Source organism: Ursus maritimus, unplaced genomic scaffold (genome assembly GCF_017311325.1).
Source record: "Ursus maritimus isolate PB19 unplaced genomic scaffold, ASM1731132v1 scaffold_32, whole genome shotgun sequence".
NCBI classification, from domain to species: Eukaryota; Metazoa; Chordata; class Mammalia; order Carnivora; family Ursidae; genus Ursus; species Ursus maritimus.
Window position 1 is genome coordinate 26,424,280 of NW_024425786.1, and position 22,437 is coordinate 26,446,716.

The 22,437-nt window shown below is 37.1% G+C and overlaps 1 protein-coding gene across 3 annotated transcripts in view; it reads right to left on the minus strand.

The window, feature by feature from the left end:
- ZMYM6 (zinc finger MYM-type containing 6) overlaps nt 1–22,437 on the minus strand; it is a 41,187-nt gene that overhangs the window by 2,944 nt on the left and 15,806 nt on the right. For all 3 annotated transcript variants that reach the window (XM_008694417.2, XM_008694418.2, XM_040619232.1), the window contains 9 exons: nt 20,046–20,196; nt 19,500–19,615; nt 18,408–18,701; nt 18,083–18,233; nt 17,013–17,185; nt 15,800–15,947; nt 14,450–14,590; nt 13,978–14,015; nt 670–814 (listed from right to left, as the gene is read on the minus strand). In XM_008694417.2, the coding sequence (XP_008692639.2) occupies nt 670–814; nt 13,978–14,015; nt 14,450–14,590; nt 15,800–15,947; nt 17,013–17,185; nt 18,083–18,233; nt 18,408–18,701; nt 19,500–19,615; nt 20,046–20,196 (1,357 nt within the window). The remainder of the gene's footprint in view (nt 1–669; nt 815–13,977; nt 14,016–14,449; nt 14,591–15,799; nt 15,948–17,012; nt 17,186–18,082; nt 18,234–18,407; nt 18,702–19,499; nt 19,616–20,045; nt 20,197–22,437) is intronic.

A 22,437-nucleotide genomic window follows, 5' to 3' on the forward strand; every position in this document is an offset into this window, starting at 1 on the left:
ATGTGAAACAAACAAATTTACTTTGGAAGGAAAACAGGATTCTCTTTGACTCCTACCAAAAGAAAGGCACCCTCCATAAAAACTCATGATTACTTGTTGACAGACTATGCTTTTAAATACAGTATATTCTGGGTAGTAATATTATCATTAAAAACAAAAATCAAAAACTGTTTCGGGCAGAGTAGGCTACACAAGTAACTAAAAATAGAAAGGTAGTGGCAGTTAACATGGATCAGGGCAACAGTTTACAAACTTTCCAAGTATGAATTAAAATAATTTTCCTGACCACCAACACTTCAGACACAGTTATACTTTTAGTAAATGACAAATCAATTCATGGCGTTTTTAAAAAAGAACTAAGGTTAAATCACTAATGCTTTTAAATAAATTTGTACCTTAGTAGTTATAATAGTTTGTACATCTGAAAAACAGCAGTGCACACACAGAGATGTCTGTCCACTCTACACGTAACGCTATGTGGGCAGATGGATTCAATTTAGTAGTTACTAGTGTTAATGACAATAATTATAAAAGGAATAAATTAGATGTTCAAACAAGAATGAATGTTTTCACATTTAAGAAACTGTAAATGATTTTGCCTTTCCTAAAAAAACAAAAACAAACAAAACAGAGTAACTTTGTACGTATGGAGAGCGCAAGGACACATACCTGTCTGACACTCCTTGTGTTGCGTATGTGGTTTGCAAGAGGTGGCCTTGGTCTGTGTGACAGGCTTGCACAATATTGCTTTGTTTTTTAAAAGCCTGGGAGACTGGGAAGATAGAAGTTTCATGGCATCTGTCTGTGTGCTTCCCTAGTTAAAAACAAATTAGAAACCAAAAAGAGATGTTTTTTTAGTACCTTATCACTGACCATAATTGTATCAATTGAAACATGGCACACAGCAAAAGAAATGTAATTCTGAAAGAGCAGCTGCAATAAAGAAGTTACTTTAAAAAATATACATTAGGGGCACCTGGGTGGCACAGCGGTTAGGTGTCTGCCTTCGGCTCAGGGCGTGATCCTGGCGTTATGGGATCGAGCCCCACATCAGGCTCCTCTGCTATGAGCCTGCTTCTTCCTCTCCCACTCCCCCTGCTTGTGTTCCCTCTCCCGCTGGCTGTCTCTATCTCTGTCAAATAAATAAATAAAAATCTTTTAAAAAAATAAATTAAAATAAAAAATATACATTAATTTCTAATTCTTCTAATCAGTATCCATTCCATTTATTAATTAAAAAAAACCCACTCTACCTATAGTAAGGACAATCAAAACAGTGAAAACAATCTTTGCTGATTAGGACAATTGGCTATTCAGAAAAATTAGATCCAATCTCAAACCATATGTAAAAATATATTTCATATTGATCAAAGACCTCAACATTAAAAAAAAATAAAATTTTAAAATCAATGGAAAGGGGCACATGGCTGGCTCAGTCAGCAGAGCATGCAACTCTTGATCTTGGGGTTGTGGGTTCAAGCCCCACATTGGGAGGAGAGATTACTTAAAAATTTTTAAAAATCTTAAAAATCAAATCAAATCATATCAAATCAAATCACTGGAGAACTTTCAAATGACCAGAACAAAGAGAAGGTATTCTCTTTTTAAAGATTTTTTGTTTTAAGTAATCTCTACACCCAACATGGGGCTCGAACATACAACCCAAGATCAAGAGTTGTATGCTCTACTGACCAACCAGCCAGGCACCCCAAGGAGAAGGTATTCTTTTTTTTTTTTTTTTAAGATTTTATTTATTTATTTGACAGAGAGAGACAGCCAGCGAGAGAGGGAACACAAGCAGGGGGAGTGGGAGAGGGAGAAGCAGGGGCTCCATCCCAGGACTGAGCCACCCAGGCGCCCCAAGGAGAAGGTATTCTTAAACAAAACACAAAAGAGTTAAAAACAAAATAGAAAAGACTAATACATTTGACTGCCTTGAACTTTTTTTTGCAAATAAAGGTCTTTATAAAACAAAGCTGAAGGATAAGCAACACAGTTGGAGAATGTACTGAAAACATGTTTTCCATTCAATAAATATTTACCGAATATTTACTGTAAACCAGGCACTGTCCTAAGCCCTGGGGATACAGCAAAAAACAAGACAAAGAAAGTCCTGCTTTTATGGGCTTTACATTCTATAGGGAGACACAGAAGATAAAAAGTAAAGCAAATATATAATGTATAATTCCAGGTAGTGCTAAGTGCTATGAAAGAAAGAGAGCAAGATAAGGGAATGGAGGGTGATAGTGTAGAGGAGGGGTATTTTTGGAATACACATTGAGCAGAGATCTTCTGAATACTCAGAAGAGCAAACCATGTAAAGGCCTGAAGCCAGAGGACTCCAGGCAGTGGGATTACAGACGCAAAAGCCCTCAAGTGGGAAAGAGTTCGGCGTGCTTTAGGAACAGAGACGAGAACAAGACTGAGATAAAGTAAGCGGGGGCTAGAATGAAATGTTTGAAGAAGCAGGCAGAAGCCAAATCGTGTAGGGTCTGGAGGTCTTAGTTTTAAAAACAACAAGAAATTAGGATTGTATTTTAAATGTGATGGAAAGCCACTGCAGATTTTATTTACATTTACTTTTAATTTTATTTTAAGATTTTATTTATTTATTTGAGAGACAGCAAGAGCAGAGGCAGCGGCAGAGGGAGAAGCAGACTCCCTGCGGAGCAGGTGCCCCTATATTTACCTTTTTTTTTTTTTTTTTTTTTTAAAGATTTTATTTATTTATTCGACAGAGATAGAGACAGCCAGCGAGAGAGGGAACACAAGCAGGGGGAGTGGGAGAGGGAGAAGCAGGGGCTCCATCCCAGGACTGAGCCACCCAGGCGCCCCAAGGAGAAGGTATTCTTAAACAAAACACAAAAGAGTTAAAAACAAAATAGAAAAGACTAATACATTTGACTGCCTTGAACTTTTTTTTGCAAATAAAGGTCTTTATAAAACAAAGCTGAAGGATAAGCAACACAGTTGGAGAATGTACTGAAAACATGTTTTCCATTCAATAAATATTTACCGAATATTTACTGTAAACCAGGCACTGTCCTAAGCCCTGGGGATACAGCAAAAAACAAGACAAAGAAAGTCCTGCTTTTATGGGCTTTACATTCTATAGGGAGACACAGAAGATAAAAAGTAAAGCAAATAGATAATGTATAATTCCAGGTAGTGCTAAGTGCTATGAAAGAAAGAGAGCAAGATAAGGGAATGGAGGGTGATAGTGTAGAGGAGGGGTATTTTTGGAATACACATTGAGCAGAGATCTTCTGAATACTCAGAAGAGCAAACCATGTAAAGGCCTGAAGCCAGAGGACTCCAGGCAGTGGGATTACAGACGCAAAAGCCCTCAAGTGGGAAAGAGTTCGGCGTGCTTTAGGAACAGAGACGAGAACAAGACTGAGATAAAGTAAGCGGGGGCTAGAATGAAATGTTTGAAGAAGCAGGCAGAAGCCAAATCGTGTAGGGTCTGGAGGTCTTAGTTTTAAAAACAACAAGAAATTAGGATTGTATTTTAAATGTGATGGAAAGCCACTGCAGATTTTATTTACATTTACTTTTAATTTTATTTTAAGATTTTATTTATTTATTTGAGAGACAGCAAGAGCAGAGGCAGCGGCAGAGGGAGAAGCAGACTCCCTGCGGAGCAGGTGCCCCTATATTTACCTTTTTTTTTTTTTTTTTTTTTTAAAGATTTTATTTATTTATTCGACAGAGATAGAGACAGCCAGCGAGAGAGGGAACACAAGCAGGGGGAGTGGGAGAGGAAGAAGCAGGCTCCCAGCGGAGGAGCCTGATGTGGGGCTCGATCCCAGATCGCTGGGATCACGCCCTGAGCCGAAGGCAGCCGCTTAACCGCTGTGCCACCCAGGCGCCCCCCTATATTTACCTTTTAAACAGGCAGTAGATGTAATAATTTTGAATTATGTAATAATAGAAAAGGTATAAAAGTATATACATGAAGGGGCACCTGGGTGGCGCAACTCTTGGTTTCAGCTCAAATAGTTGGGGTCATGACATTGAGCCCTGCCTCGGGCTCCATGCTCAGCGCGGAGTCTGCTTAAGACTCCCTCAGCCTGGGATGCCTGGGTGGCTCAGTCATTTAAGCATCTGCCTTTGGCTCAGGTCATGATCCCAGGGTCCTGGGATCGAGTCCCACATCGGGCTCCTTGCTCTCACTTGCTCTCTGACAAATAAATAAAATCTTTAAAAAAAAAAAAAAAAAAAGACTCCCTCTCTCTCTGCCACCCCCCTCCATGTGTGCTCTCAGATAAATATCTTTAAAAATATATATGAAAATTAAGTTTTCCGTCTGCCCTCTATCCAGACTCAACCTTGAACACAACCACTGTCCCCAGTTCCCTATACATCCTTCTAGAGATGGTCCCTATAATTAAGTTGCTTCTGACTACAAATTGGTAGCATATAATCAGTGAGGTTCTAGCACCTTGCACTGTACTCAGAGCAAGCTATCACAGAGGAATATTTACAAAACTTCGTATAAAGCTGCCGTAGTAGCAGCTTTATACATTCAATGTACCGGAGGTAATCTGAAGAGTCTCTGCTGCTAAACAGTGAATGTTAAAAATATCTGCTATTACAAACAATGCTATAATAAATATTCCTACATATAAATTAATTCTACATGTGCCAGTATATTTATAGTTAAGGTTTTATATATTTATAAGTACGGTTTGGTGGGTCAGAAGGTTTTAATTATGATGGTACAGCCAAACAGCTTTCCACAGAAGGATATTATATCAAATTATATGACCTTCAGCAATGTATGTGAGCCTGTTTACCAACACTCTAGTTAACACAGTACTATGAAACTTTTTGCTATTTCTCAATAAATGGAAAATTACCAAACAGTAGTGTGGTTAGGTATTTTGCATGCTTAAGCATTATTAGTTTTTCCTCTTCTGTGAACTATCTACTCCTGTCTTGTGCCCTGTTTTCCTTTAGCTTTTAAAAAATTTCTAGGCATATTTTTTGAATGAGCACTGTAACACATGACAGAAAATTCAAAGATTTAAACATTTAACAATGAAAAAATAATAATTCCCTCTCTTAAAATTCTGCCTCAGTCATTCAGTTCTCCTCAAAGGCAACCACTATTATCTATTTACTGGCTGCCTTCCAGAGCTTTCTATACATATGTATAGGCATGTGGTTTGTGTGTGTGTTTAAAATACAAGCGGCAGTATGCTATACCATTTTGTCTTTTTCGTTTATTATATATGAGACTGCTCTATGTCTGTACAGATATAGCTCCCACATTCTTTTTAAGCACATAGTATTCTACGGGTATGGATATAGCATATTTATTTTAACTACAGTCCCCAAAGAGCTGCTGCGTATGCTTGTGAAGGGAACTCCACTTACCAGGCCACATGACTAAGTATAAGATAGGAGAGGGGTATATTTCAGGACCTACCCATTTAGGCCTATTTTTTTTCTAGTTCACACAGTAACTCAGGATGAACTCACAGTGGCTCTGACTACTGATGAAACAATTTGGTTGTTTTCAAGCCTTTGCTACTACAAACAATGCCACAATCATCCCCGTATATACTTCATTTTATAAATGTGTGAAATGTATCTGAAGGATAAATTCCTAAAAATGGAGTTCCTTGGTGATATGGTATTTACATTTTAAATTTTAACAAGTTTTACTAAATTGCTCTCTGTAGCAGTTTTACCAACTGCTATTGACAATATGTAAAAATGCCTTAACAGTGTTATCCATCATTTTTATCTTTGGCAATCTGATAAAACTGTAGTTCTAACTGCCATTTCTCTAATTTTGAAGTTGAATATCTTTGCATATGTTTAAGAACAATTTTTATATCATAGTCTGTAAACTGAAGGATCATAGTTTTGCCCATTTTCCTAATGGGTGCTGGGTCTTTTTATTGATTCATAGCAGCTCTTTACATATGAAAAAAGCTAGCTTTTCATGACATGAACTGCAATCTTATAATTTTTTTCATATCTTTTGACTTTGAAATGTAGCTGAATTTCCCAAACAAATCTTTTATGGCTTCTGGGTTATGTGACATATTTAGAAAGACTACCCACTTCTGCATTTGAATTCTTTCCTGTATTTTTTCCTACTACTTTATTATTTTTTTTATACTTAAATGTCTTCTGCATCAGGACTTCCTTTTGGTGTAACTTGTAAGATACAAATCCAACTGTATTTTCTTCCATATGTATACTCAATTGTCACTATTTACTGAATAATCTCAATCTCCTACTGATCTGAATGCCATCTTTATTATTTCTAAATTTGCATATATATTCAGGTCTATTTCTGGACTTTTCTTTAAAGATTTTATTTATTTGACAGAGAGAGAGAGCGAGCACAAGCAGGGGGAGTGACAGGCAGAGGGAGAGGGAGAAGCAGACTCCCCCTGGAGCAGGGAACCTGATGCGGGGGGGCTCAATCTGAGCCGAAGGCAGATGCTCAACCAACTGGGCCACTCAGGCACCCCTGGACTTCTTTTCTATTCAGTTGTCTATTCATGGCTTCCGTATCAGTTGGTTTAACTACCTCACTTTATAAAATTTAGAATTTTACTATAATTTCGGAAACTGGCTCTTCCCCCTTCTTTATCTTTTTCAGAATTTCACTGAAGGTTTTTAAGCAGTCGCGTGACAATCTGATTTGTTTTAAGATCATTCTGCTAACAATGAGGAGGAAAAAAATGCAAAGAGCAAGAATAGAAGCAGAAAGACAGGTAGGTAGTCACTGCAACGAACCAGAGAAAAGATGATGGTGCCTCAGACAAAGGAGGTAGCAATAGGAGTGGTAAGAAGTAAGGAACACTAGAGAGGAAGTCTGAGGGAAAATAGAAGTGTTCTGATTTAGACATATTATTTGAGATGGCTATTAAATCACCTAAGTGTGTATGTCAAGTAGGCAGCTGGATACATAAATCTGGAGCTCAGAGGTCATGACAAGAGAAATGAATCTGGGAATAAACCACCATCTAGGTGGTGTTTAAAACCACAGGACTGTATTGAGTCCCTGGGAAGTAATGTAGGTTGAGATAAAGGAGAGGTATGCTGACCTGGAAGCTGAAGAAGGTATTTCAAGAAGGAAGGGGAAAATGAGGGTATGGGTAAAGGACAGGTAAAATGAGAACTGAAAATTGACCATTGGATTTGCAAAATAAAGGCTGATGGCAACCTTGACAAGAGCAGCTTCGGTGGACTTAAGTCAGTGGACAACCTGACTTAAGTAAGTTAAGGAAAGATAACAGATAAGGAAATTGAGGCAGGAAGTAGAGGCCACCCTTAGGGGAGTTTTTCTAAAATGGAGAGCAGAGAAATAGGACAATAGCTAGAGGGCTATGCTGTTAAAGGATTTTTTTTAAATAGATATTAAGTATTACTGCATGTTTTTGTATCAATGAAAATGAGTAGAAAGAAGTGGGGGCAAATCCGGAATATATAAAGAAATTCTATAAATTGATAAGGAAAATTTTCAACACAAAAATGGGGGAAAATCAAAAACAGGAAATTCAAAGAAAATTCAAATGTTCAAAAACATAGAAATATAAGCAAACATGCTAGTAATTAGTGACCTGCAAAGTAAGACAATAAAATGTTACTAAACAGATTGACAGAAAAACAAGTTTAAATCTGACAACATTAAATGATGCGAGGCTGTGGGAAATGAGTACGATCATAAACTGCTGGTGGGAACAAAAACTGAAATAGCCATTTTAAAAACTAAAATTACAAATACTCTTTGACTCCAAAATTCCACTCTTTCATACCTACACTAGACAAACACCTGCACACGTTCACATGGAGACATATGCAAGCATGTTCATTATAGCAGATATTTTACAGGTTAAAAATTGGAAGTGTTCATCAATAGGGCAATGGATAAATAAAATGTGTTACTTTCATAAAATATTATACAGCAGTCAATAAACTAATAAACAAATTAGTCACAGGATACAAAATTAACATACAAAAATGAGTTGCATTTATATACACTAATCATGAGCTATTAGAGAAAATTTTTAAAAATCCCACTTACAATTGCATCAAAAAGAATAAAATACCTAGCAATAAATTTAATCAAAGAGATAAAAGATCTGTACCCTGAAAACTACAAGACACTGATGAAAGAAATTGAAGAAGATACAAATAAATGGAAGCTATACCATGTTCATGGATTGGAAGAATTAATATTGTCAAAACACCCATACTACCCAAAGCAATCTACAGATTCAATGCAATTCCCACCAAAATACCAACAACATTTCTCACAGAACTAAAACAAAGAATTCTAAAATTTGTATGAAACCACAAAGACCTAGACTAGCCAAAGCAATCTTGAGAAAGAAAAACAAAGCTGAAGGTATCACACTCCCTGATTTCAAACTATACTACAAAGCTCTAGTAACCAAAACAGTATGGTACTGGCATGAAAACAGACACATAGATCAATGGCATAGAACAGAGAACCCAGAAATAAACCCACCCATATATGGTCAATCAATCTACACCAAAGGAGACATGAATATATAGCGGATAAAAGACAATATCTTCAATAAACGGTGTTGAGGAAAACTCAACAACTACATGCAAAAGAATGAAACTAGGGATGCCTGAGTGGCTCAGTTGGTTAAGCGTCTGACTCTTGATCTCAGCTCAGGTCTTGATCTCAGGGTTGTGAGTTCAAGCCCCACATCAGGCTCCATGTTGCGTGAAGAGCCTACTTTGAAACTATCTTACACCACATAGAAAAATAAATATGAAATGGATTAAAGACCTGAATATAAGAGCTGAAACCGTAAAACTCCTAGAAGAAAACATAGGAAGTTAGCTACTTCCTTTAGAAGATTTTTATTTATTTATTTGAGAGAGAGAGAAAGAGCACGAGCGGAGGGAGGAGAAGAGGTGGGGAGAGGGAGAGAGAGAATCTCTCAAGCAGACTCCTCGCTCAGCACAGAACCCAACAGAGGGCTCAATCTCACAACCCAGAGATCACAACCGGAGCCAAAACCAAGAATTGGACACTCAACTGACTGAGCCACCCAGGCACCCCAGGAAGTTAGCTATTTGACATTGGTATTAGCAACATTTTTTTGGCAAGAGCAACAAAAGCTAAAATAAACAGAATTATATCAAACCGAAAAGCTTCTACACAAAGAGGGAAATGATAAACAAAATGAAAAGGCAATCTACTGAAAGGGAGAAAATATTTGCAAATCATCTATCTGATAAGGGGTCAATATCCAAAATATACGAAGAACTTACACAACTTAATATCAAAAAAGTAAACAACCCAGTTAAAAAATAGGCAGAGGACTTCAACAAGCATTTTTCCCAAGAAGACATACAGATGGTCAACAGACACATGACGAGATGATCAACATCACCATTATCAGGGAAATTAAATTAAATTAAACAAATTAAAACCATAACGATTTATCACCTCAAACCTGTCAGATTATATATTATAAAAAAGACAAAAAATTACAAGTGTTGGCAAGGATGTAGGAAAAAAACCCTCCTGCACTGTTGGTGAGAATGTATACTGGTGCAGCCCCCATGGAAAACGGTATAGAGTTTCCTCAAAAAATTAAAAATAAAACTACCATATGATCCAGCAATTCCACTTCTGGGAATTTATCCAAAGAAAACCAAAACACCAAAGTAAAGAGACATGCACCCCAAAGTTCAGTGCAGCATTATTTACAATAGCCAAGATATAGAAGCAACCTAAGTGTTCACTGATAGATGGATGGATAAAGAAGATGTGATGCACGCACGTGTGCACACACACACAGGAATATAACTCAGCCGTAACAAAGAATGAAATCTTGCCATTGCAACAACACAGATGGACCTAGAGGATGTTATGCAAAGTGAAATAAATGAAATAAGTCAAACAGAGAAAGACAAGTACCATAGGATTTCACTTTGTAGAATCTAAAAAATAAAACAAATAGAGCAAAACAGAAACAGACTCATACATAAAGAAAACTGTTGGTTATCAGAGAGAGGGTGAGGTTGGGGGGGCAGGCAAAACAGGTGAAGGGGATTAAGAGGGACAAAACTTAGTTATAAATAAGCCATGGGGATGTAATGTACAGCGTAAGAAACGTAATAACTTTGGTGACAGATGGTAACCAGACTTATTGTGGCAATCATTTTGTAATGTACAAAAATATCTAATCACTATGATGTACTGATATACTCCTGAAACTAAAAGGATACAGTATGTCAAACTATATTTCAATTAAAGAAAAAAACTTAGGGGCGTCCGGGTGGCTTAGTCGGTTGAGCTTCTGACTTTTGATTTCGGCTCAGGGCATGATCTCGGGGTCATGGAATCGCTCAGCAGGGAGTCTGCTTGAGATTCTCTCTCTCCCTCTCCCCTTCCCCCCTGTGCTCTCGCTCGCTCTCTCTCTAAAATAAATCTTTTAAAAAGAAACTTAAATTTTAAAAGAAAAAAAGAGAGAGGAGAGAAAAAAAACTAAGCAAATAAGCCCAATCTAATAATGGTTAATTCTCAATGGTGGGAATACAGTAGAGCGGGAATTGGCAAAGTATGGAGTAGACCAAGTCCAGTCCACCACCTGTTTCTGTTAAAATAATTTTATTGGAACACAGCCACTCGCTCATTTATGGATGGCCTATGGCTACTTCCGCACTACAATGGCAGAGGTGAGGAGTTGCAACAGAGTCTGTATGGCCTGCAAGGTCTAAAACATTTACTACCTAGATCTTTATAGAAAGTTCACTGACTTGCAGATTTTCTCCTTTGTACTTTACGGTATTCTCACCTTTCCCTGAAATTTAAGACTATTTAAATAACTTGAAGGAGATTCACACTAAAGCCCCAGAGAAACAAAAAAAGATTCTAAAACCGTCAGGTTTTTAAACATTGTAAGAGTACTACATTATTTATTATTATACTTGCTACAGACTAAACTGAAAATATTAATCAGAGCTATTCTATAACACAGGTTAAATGACTGGTGAATTACAGAGGTACTCCACATAGGGGAAAAAATATATAGGGCAGTCACACTTAATATGAGAGATGTATTCCTGAAAACCCTGAATAATTCAAACTGACTGTCCCATACATATAGAGGAGGGATGCATTCTCAGAATACATAAATCTACAACCATTATAGAATGTTTTCTTTTTTTTTTGGTAAGATTTCATTTATTTGAGAGAGAGCATACATGAGCGGTGGGGAGGGGCAGAGGGAGAGGGACAAACAGACTCCCAGCCAAGAAGGGAGCCCCAGAAGGGGCTCAATCCCAGGACCCTGAGATCATGACCTGAGCCAAGGCAAACACTTTTTTTTTTCAATTTTTTTTTAATTTTAAAGATTTTTATTTATTTATTTGTCAGAGAGAAAGAGAGTGCGTGCACACAAGCAGGGGGAGTGGCATGCAGAAGGAGAAGCAGGCTGCCCGCTGAGCAAGGAGCCAGATGAGGAACTGAATCCCAGGACCTCCATCATGACCTAAGCGAAGGCAGTCGCTTAATCGACTGAGCCACCCAGGCGCCCCTCTAGAACACTTTAATAATACATACTAATACTGTATTAAGCACAGTATATTAGTATAGTATAAAATGCAGTACATTAATACTTAATTTTATAGTTATATGGTTAATAACAGAATTAATTCTGTAACAGCAATTAACTGATCATGTAATTTAAAAATATAACGTATAATACACAATATACAAAGTTAACTTAATGGTATTTCATTAACTAATGTAGTATTCTGCCTGAAAATAATTAAGTAGAAGTTATCATTATCATCTTCCAACAACACAAGTAAGGGAAGAGCTAAAAAGTATCAAATTAGCAGAAGTTCTCTCTTCATATCACCAGGAATGCTAGTCTGAGTCCTTGGAAGACTTCTAACAAATGGATCTAATGTGGCTGGTTCTTGCCTCTCATTTTTTTTTCACTGAGGGTTTTTTTTTTCCCACTGAAGATGTCTTGATATGCAGACACACTGTCCATTTTTCACCTTGCCACCATGAAACAGCAATCCACCTTTGAATCATTTCCTTTAATAACAGCAATTGCTGCTGGAATATGGCCAAAAGCATACGCCAGTTACTTCACTGCGGGCTGTTGTGCTGAAGGCCCAGGCTAACTGCTGGGGCCCTGTTTTTCTAATTGTAGCAAGTCTTCCTTTATTAATCCATGGAGAACAACCCAAGCAAAATGTCAACATCCCCTTCACCAACCTTGCACAAATTCACCTTCTCTACCACTTTCACAGATTCTGTACTAGGTGTGAGGCTGTCTCCCCAGTTAAAGCCTCTTTAGATTATGGTAAAGCTGAAATGTTTTGGTAGCTTCAGTTAGCAGATACAGCTCGCTTGCTCATTTTTGTATTCTTAAAACCTCGGTAGGCTTTAAAATTGGAAAGCCAGCCATGACTTGTAGTAAACCTTTTTGTCTCCCTTTCAATTCCTTTCAAATCATCAAAACACGTCATGCCTTAGCACAGGGGATGGCTTGGCCTTAGGGCTGCATTACGGCAGCACTGATCTTGCAGCTCTGTTGCCAGGATTTTTTCCCATTTATTCCATTATTTTTGCCTGGTTAGAAGATATTTTTATGTGAACTAAATGATGTGCCCTCTTTAATGCTGCTTTTGGGGGGGGGGGTTTGAGCATTATCTCTAATATTCGGCAGGTTTCACTCTCCTAAATGAACAGCATGGGGGTTCACAGCCGAGGCCTGGACTTCATCACAGAGCTTTGTAACATCTAACTTCTGTTCCAAAGATACTGCATTTGGGGCACATTTTTAGCACTAGCATCACTACTTAATGAATTTGAATAACAATGTTGTATGATATATAAAAATATTTTTAATTATACCAAAAACAAATGTTAAGAGAACAGCCAAAAACAGTCACCAAAAACGTTAACCCAAGAAAGATCTGATACATTAGGTTCCTATGATATTGATAAAGGATGATGGGAATTTGGTTTCCTGCTAACACAAGACACGGACAACAATGACATAGTTTGCAATCCTTTCAGGCTGCCAGATTTGAAATTATGCATTTCTTCAAAATATTTTTTTTAATTTTGGAAAGTTTCACAATATTTCAAATTTGAGACATAAAGTGGGAATTTAAATGTATTTTTACTTTGCACTATTTTCAGCCTCACATAATTTGAAGATGCATAAAACACCACAATGAACTTTTTCAAGAGACTTTCTCCTCCCTCCCGTTCTTTCCTTCTTTCCTTCCTTCCTCTTCGTTCCTCCCTCCCTCCCTCCCTCCCTTCCTTCCTTCCTTCCTAGGTTCCATACCCAGCATGGAGCCCAACATGGGGCTTGAACCCTGAGATCAAGATCTGAGCTGAAATCAAAACACTTTAACTGACTGAGCCACCCAGACGCCCCTCAAGAGACTTTCTAGTCTTAAAGAAAAATACTTGAGGGGCGCCTGGGTAGCGCAGTCGTTAAAGCGTCTGCCTTCGGCTCAGGGCGTGATCCCAGCATTCCGGGATCGAGTCCCACATCGGGCTCCTCTACTGGGAGCCTGCTTCTTCCTCTCTCACTCGCCTGTTGTGTTCCCTCTCTCGCTGGCTGTCTCTCTGTCACATAAATAAATAAAATTAAAAAAAAAAAAATCTTTCCCAAGAAAGAGAGATATTTCTTAAAAAAAAAAAAAATACTTGAATGTAGTAAAAGAGAAAAATAAGCAACCAGATGGAATTAACAAGTATTTAAAGAAATTAAGGAGACAGAACACAATGAAATAAATCAGAAACGCATTCTTATTAATGATGTAACTTTAAGATCCCAAAACAAAACTAGCACATAATAGATTACTCTTTTTTACAAGAGTAAGCTGCAAACAGAAATATATTCAGGTACGTATTAGAATGCTACATCCAAAATGAAAATAAACACAAGTGGCATTATGAGGAAAAATATTAACAATAAAACTTACATCTTCGATGATCTTTGCTGCCTCTTTAGTAACTGCACCTGGTATAAATTAAAACATACATTATCCCCAGGATATACAGATGTAAACGCTGAGACCAAGAAACTGCTTTCCTCTTACTAAGGTGGGCCAGAGTCTAGTCCAGAATTTCACAAAAAATGGTCCAAGGAAACTGGACATCAATATCATCTGGGCTGCCTGGTAAAGATTCTTGGGCCTCAATCTCATCCAGCTGTATTAGAATCTCCAGTGATAAAGGCAACTACATTGAAATCACTTAGGTTCTTAAAAAAAATAAACTATACATGCCACTCCTTCTCTACCCAGGCAACCTACTTGCTACCTACTTCCCTCTGAGAAAAAGGGCCATGTTTCCTTATATAAATATAAATGTAAATATTAGCAACAAAAGCTACTTAGACTATACAGCATTCACCTCTACAGTCTAACTAAATGCCTTTATGTCAAGTCATACCTTTTAAAACACTGTTAGTGCTCCCTGTAGGCTGCGTAGGAGATATTTTTGCCAATGACACCACACTGGTTATAACTGGTGTTGTATTTTTCCTTGCAGAAGGGAGCTCCACTGAAGCAGTCTGCACCTTATAAATGTTTACTGATTAAAAGTAAAAAAGACCTCGTGTAAACAAAAGGGTTACACACACACCAAAAAACCCTGTTTAACAACTAAGTTTTCAAGGAGCAGCGCAAATATCTAACTCTGTATAAAGAATGATTCTGGTCAGATTAACATTCATTTGGACTTAAAGACAGGCTGATTCTCTAAAATTATAAACTTCAAATGCTATTTAACATGTAAAAATATAGGTATTAGCTTCACAATCAACTGGCCTTCTCTATTAGTGAATATTAAAACCTCCTTCGCCTAAACTTGCTTCCAATAAAAATTTAACATGATAATTTTAAAAAATATGTTGGTGAGGCACCTGCCCATTAAATGGTTTTTTGCCAACCCATGTGATAAAATGAAACTTCTACCAGTGAACTGGCTGGTCTTCGGGACTAGATGATGACATAAAACGCTGGCAAGTGGCATATGGGATTAAGGTGATGACCAGTAAGACTGCAAAGGCAGACAAGGGCCAGACTTTAAGGACAAAGCACATGGATTCTGTCAAGTCAACAGCACTCCAGGCTTTGATCAGAGAGCACAATACCAAATGGTTTGAACCTAACTCAGAGAAGCACTACTTCAAGGAGCTACTTTAAGAACACGCCACATATGTATCTATTCATCTGGATATTTTGACCATATTAGCTGTCCTACTTGCAAAATTCTTTTATTCTTAGCCAAAAAAACTTTGCTACCTATGAAGAACTGGTCTACTTTATGTTTTCTGATATAATTAATGTGTTGGTTCTTTTTCCTTGGCTATAAGCAAGCTCTGGATCAAATCTTACGCCAGTCACAGAAACTATATTAACGTACTTATAGCCTCTCCCTTTGTTTGCCCTGTTTTTCTTTTTTTTTTTTTTCTAGTTTATTAACTGAATGACATATATCTCTTAGTGGAAGTGACTTATGTATAGATAAATTCAAAAGCAATCAAATCTAACTTTCCTATAAAATTAGCACTTACAACATTTACTGATTTCTTGATGTGTTTGACTATGACAGCAAAAAACATCAGCATTAACTCTCCCTGAAGGGCAATCGTTAAGAATTCTTACAGGAAAATTTAAGGAAATCCAAGCTATTTGAATCCAGTAAAATTTTGTTTTCATTATATTATTTACAACTACGTGTGCTAATAGTATATCCTAGCACTGACATAAAGATCCTGTTAGCCAAGTTTAATTTTACCTTTATTTTGTGAAAGAGGGTCATTCATAATTTGCCGATGACAAAACTCCAAAACACAAAATAAGTTACAGAAATGTTTGATGTTTCCTCGCCATTTTATGGACTCACTTAGCTTACCCTGTCGTTTACAGCCATCACACTTGGCCATCTGAGAAAGAAATGTAAGACAGGATAGGCTTAAAACCACAAAATAATGAAATGATAACATTAATCATAAAACCAGAAGGCACTATGAAAACAGGATGTAAAAGTCAGGTGAGATCACAAAATACAAGGCTTAAAATAATGCGGTTAAAAATAGATATACTTATTTGTTTCCACATAGATGCCCTCAATATATAGAATATAAAAATTGATCTCCCATTTTCAAAATTTTGGATGAAGGACTCTAAAGATAGGTTCTACTTTTAAGAGGTTAAGAAGCAGCATAATGCAGGAGAAAGAATATGGACTTTGGAGTTGTAATTGATTCTTCAAAAAATATTTAACTAGGTATCCTTTGTCTTGAGCACTGAGATAGTTTCCCGGTCATATAGTTATGATAAAGACATACTTCTCCGCCAAGATTATATTTTAGAGGGTAGGTAGAAAAAAAAAAAAACCAGATGATTTCACTCAAGTGTTACAGATGCTGTCTAACTATCACCTACCAGCTTCTCGAAGGGTACATTACTTATCCTCCTTGGCTCTTGCTCTTTTTCCTGATTTATAAATTGGTAGTAATACATTTATGAAGCACTGGGTGTGTATTAGTGGTTCAATTAATTGTAGCTTTCACAGTTAGCCTTCCAAAAAAGTAATTTTTTTAAAAGGTAGTGAGTAAGGAGGTCAGTCATAGTCACTTGACCTATTAAGTGAGAACAAGGTCTGACTTCTAATTCATCACAGTAACCTTCTGAGAGAGCCACTTAAGGCAACATAACAATGTAAGGTTCTAACTTGAAAGAATTGTTATCCATAAGGTCGATATGCCTGAAGAGAAAGCAAAATATAAAAATAAAAGGAACATATGTTCAAACAACAACGTCTCTAGAAATCCTATATTCTTTACCCACAAAATTTTGTATTTCTATTCAATTAAAGTTTGTTTTAGGAGCCCATAATTTATTTTACCCAGCTCTAAACACTAAATTTTACTTCACATGATCCAAATATATTTTAAGAAAATAATTTGTACTAACTTCAGAAAGCCAAAAAGGTATGTTACATTTACCTGATAAAACAAAACTGTAAATTTGGACATGCAATCTTCACAACAAAACTCTTCTAACTTGCCCTCCAATCGATTTTCTACCAAATTAGGGGATGTCTGTGAGCAATAACTGCACATCTTACAGTAATTTCCCCATCGTTCTCCAAAGTCACGGGCAGAGAGGAATTTGCAAACTGAGAACCAGAAGGGATGAAAGGAAGAAACATCAAACTTACATTAACCTAAAGGAGATAAAGTGAGTTTCCACAGTCTCAGGTACCAGCTAAGCTAATTTCTACATACCTGACATAATCACTTGCTTCGAGGATAGGAGCAAGCATAGTCTCTATATTCACAAAACAAACTCGTATCACCTTTTAAATATACTCTAAATATTAGGCCATCTATTTTCAGAAACATCAGAGATATAAAAGTTTCTTAAGCCAAGAAGCAGTAATTGCTTAAGTACCCTCTTTACACGTGGGTGCAAGAACAGAAAGATCTCTCAAGTCATTGCTAAACTTATGAAGAGATTTTTTACACTCTATACTAATACCATTGACCTAATTATCTTTCGAAAGTCTTTTTGAGCTTTAAAGCAATTTATTTAAGATTACTGTAATTTAAAAAATCATCACAAGCCAATCATATCACAAATATATTACGATATTTAAAATTTTCTTCAGGGCGCCTGGGTGGTGCAGTCAGCTGAGCATCCAACTCTTGGTTTCAGCTCAGCTCATGATCTCAGGGTCATGGGATCAAGCCCCACATTGGGCTCTGTGCCCAGCGTGCAGTCTGCTTAAGACTCTCTTTTCCTCTGCTCCTCCCTGCCATGTGCTCTCTTTTTCTAAAATAAATAAATCTTGAAAAATTTTTTTTCAAGTATTAACATTTAAAAGTATAGACTTTAAAGTGACTTCAGTATAAAAAATAGTTAAGTAAGCATCAACCCAAGAAAAAAGCCTCCAATTATACCTCATAAAACAAAATTACTTGAAAATTAATTACAGATGAATGGCCCCACTCAGTATGAATTACTTTATAACAACATGCTCTGTGGATAAAACTGAACTGCTTGTTTTCTTTACCTTCGCTACAGAATGGCTTATCAACCCCTGAGAATCGGACAGTCTCCTTTATAATTTTCTGCAGTTTACAGTAGTCACACATTGCCATAACTTTATTTTTCTTTTTGTATTCATCAGAGCAAGTTTTGCCACAAAACAGAAACATTTTACCCTGCACAGGAAAAAAAAAAAAAAAACAGTCATTAAGACCTAATTAAAGTGTTGTTTTACCTTTAAGAAACCATTCTTCTCATTTCAAAGCAAATTAAGTAACCGTCAAAGATGAAAAGACAAATGCTTCTGATGGATATGTTTATATTCCAACCCTTTCACGATTTCTCTTTACCTTGTAGAAAAGGAGTTCTGGTTTTGTGGCAAACAGATGGCTACAGTGTTGACACTTGAGTTTAACAAGTGTCCGAGCTACAGCAACTTGCTGGGATTGGGCAGCAAGAGGCCGGAAGCCGGCTGTGGCAGAGGCAGAACTGCTGATGGAGCCAGTGGGACAGGAACCGGAACCGGCAGGGGCGGTACCTCCTGCAGCCGACACTGCTGACCCAGAGGGTGGGCTTACAACCACTTGGCCCTGAGACGGGGGCGCCACTGAAGAGTTTGTTCCTTTTGGCTTGTTAAATACATTCTGGAAGAACACAAATAAGGCAAAGATTTTAGCGACTGAGAAGTAACATGACTTGGGTAATTTTTGTTTTCTTGTTTTAATAAATCAATGCCCGAACAAATATTTCCTGAACACTTTATAAAGTAGTCCACAGAAAGAGTTTAAATGGCATACTTCCAGAATAGAAGGACTGAGAAATGCAACAGTATAAGGTTAAGGACTGGAATTCAGGCTTCCCAAACACCTTTAATACAGGGCTCTAATAAATTAAAGCAGACCCCTTCTTTCCCCCAAAATACCCCTCCACTGGCACTCCCATCACCAACCAGCCTCTGATGGCCATGAAGAGCATGGTGGCCACCAGTGCTCTCTTTTGCCCTGGTGCCAGCGACACTGTATCAGGCATCTTGCCACCCCAGAAGGTCACTAAACTCCACCTTCTCCATCTATCTCAGAGAGTTAGGAACAAATGGGACAAGTCAATGGAGGCTCACAATTTCATGCCAGGAGTCATTACGTATTTGGCCCAGGATGAGAGGAAGGGACACATGAGCACCTATCTGAACCATATCTTAGTTTCCATCCTTTTGACCAAGGGCAAAAGTAGGAGAGAAAAGTAGTTTCGGTAAGGACCCTGAATTAGGAAGACGGCACCGAGGCTCAATACTGGCTGAGACATTTTGCAGAAATGACTTCAGGGACCAGAGTTGAACAAAATTTCTTTCTAACTTAAATCTAATCTTTTGTAAAAATGGACCTTCGGCAGTTAGACCAATGCCTAAGAGAACCTCAGGGGTAAAAGACGACCCGAGATCATACCTGGAAAGCCACCACACAACTGGAGCTGCAGAAGCTGTATATAGTTCCATTGGACATGGCGAGGTGATACTGAGGGATTGCCGAAGTTTTACAACTATGACATGAAACCTGGACACCTGGGTCACAAAAAATAAAAACCAATGAATAAGCTACCCAGATGAACAAATGATCCAAAAGTGTACCAGAAGGATTAAAAAACACTCAGTAATATACAAAACCAAAATCAAGCAACTTTACAATAATCTGTGCTAAATGCAACTAATCGCAGTGAAGTTCTACTTACACAAAAATTTGGAACTTACAAGTGCTGTGTGTTCATTTGTTTGTTTTTGTCTTTCTTTTCACATAGACACTATAAAATAGATACCTCAACCAAAAAAATCAGTGAAAAACTATTTTCACTTAAAAATGAGTTCTCTGAAACTAAATCTGGGGTCTCAATTTAACCATATAGATAAATTCGGTTTGTAACAAAATGAAAGAAAAGCAGCTACATTGTTCTTCAACAGTTACTATATCTATAAATTTATCGAATTTAAACATTACCTGAAGAAATAACAGTCTTAACTCTGTAAGCAGACAAGCAATTAATAGAGCAGAAAAGCTCAGTTTTTCCTGAGTCATTGGTAGTCTCAATCATTTCAGCTGAGGGCCTCAATGATTTCCCCAAGGCATATGGAGGAGTTTGGGCTGAATTCTATCAAGAAAATAAAATAACATTTAGATACCTAGCACAAACATACAAGTTGTTTAAGAAAAGAAAAAAGAAAAGCTACCTACAATGACTGCCTCTGGCTGAAATATTTGAACATGACTATGAGGCCACTTTAAGTATAGATTTTCCTGGAAGTTGGGATGTGGGAAAAGTAAGTTCTTTCAGACAATAATAAAACATAAACTGAAGAAAATTAGTAACTACTCACGTATATTAACCACAAAACACATTAAAAGTAATGACTCTGGCATTTGTAAATGCACTTTTCTCATTACAAAGGATCAAAGATGACCAGGCAATCCATGAACCAAAGGGCCATCCTCAGCAGACCTTGGACATCAGTCTAGAAGGTCATCTGCCACCTTTAAGGCTACGTAACCAGTACGACACTTTAGCAGGAGGAAACAGAGATGAGGTTTAATGTATATTAGGGGATCTTACAGAACTACCTGCTTTCCAACCTGAGTTCACAATAAAATCTGCCTGTAACTTTACTCATGTTTTAAGAAACAATAATAATGACGGCTACCATTTATATAAATTACCAATATTTTCACTTATTCAGTGCTCACCATGAGCTAGACCTTATACCAAATAACGTATCGACTGTATCATAAAATCCTTTCAACAACATTGTGAGACACTTTAAGAAATTATATTAACAAAAAGTTTAAATTAATTTTAATTCAATTAACAAACAGGAAAGTGGGAGATTAAACAGTTCATCTCACTCCAAAGGTCCAGACTAACCATTATACTATACTGTCACTGACACAAGATAAAGTCTCTTCAATAAGAAGTTGTATGGGGTAGGTATTTACCCCAAAGATATAACTGTAGTGATCCAAAGGGGCACTTGCACCCCAATGTTTATAGCAGCAACGTCCACAATAGCCAAACCATGAAAGAGCACAGATGTCCATCGACAGATGAATGGATAAATACACACACACACAATGGAATATTACTAATACTAATACTACTCAGCCATCAAAAAAATGAAATCTTGCCATTTGCAATGACATGGATGGAACTAGAGGGTATTATGTATGCTAAGTGAAATAAAGTCAATCGGAGAAAGAAATTATCATATGATCTCACTCATAGGTGGAATTTAAAAAACAAAACAGAGGATCACAGGGGAAGGGAGGGAAAAATAAAAGAAGACTAAATCAGAGAGGGAGACAAACCATGAGAAATTCTTAATCACAGGAAACAAACTGAGGGTTGCTGGAGGGGAGGTGGGTGAGGGGATGGGGTAACTGGGTGATGGACATTAAGGAGAGCACGTGATATAATGAGCACTGGGAATTATATAAGACTGATAAATCACTGAACTCTACCTCTGAAATTAATAATACTCTGTATGTTAATTAAATTGAATTTAAATTTAGAAAGTTCTACAGGGAATTAAATAGTAGGAAAATACAAAGTGTGAAGTTTCACTACATAATCTTCCTGGTAAAAGAGGAACATCATTTATGCAGTTGACAGAGTATAATACCAACAACAAAATTAGGAAGAGAAATTTTTGGATCACGTATATAAAAATAACATGGATTTTATTTTATTTTACTCTTGTGAAAACAGTAACCTAACTGCCAAAAGTGGTTAATTCTTAGAAAAGGGAAACTTTCAAAGATGAATGTCCACTACCAACTGCTCAGAGGAATTAAAAATAAATCAAACTTGCTAACTGAAATAAAAATTTTTAATGATCATTTATATCCTTTTTTAGAAAAATGATTTCTTAAAGATTTCAAATCATTCCACAATAACTAACGAAATTGATCTATTTAGTAACCAAATGAATCCATTATTCATTACAACAAATAAAAATTAGCTAAACTAGTCTAATAAAGGCATGTGCCAAAATAATTACAATTCATTCCAAAACACATTAAAAATATACATATATTTTTTAAGATTTTATTTATTTCAGAGAGAGAGAGAGAGAGCTGCACAAGTGGGAAAGACAGGCCGAGGGGAGAGGGAGAAGGAGATTCCCTGCTGAACAGGGAGCCTGATGTGGGGCTCGATCCCAGGACCCTGGGATCATGACCTGAGCTGAAGGCAGATGCTTCACCCACTGAGCCACCCAGGTGCCCCAAAAAATGTATTTTCTAAAAGGACAAAAATATGCTTTAGATCCACTAATTTTATCATCTATAATTGGTCACAGTTTCTTTACAATAATGTGGAGCTTTCTTCACTTATCAATAT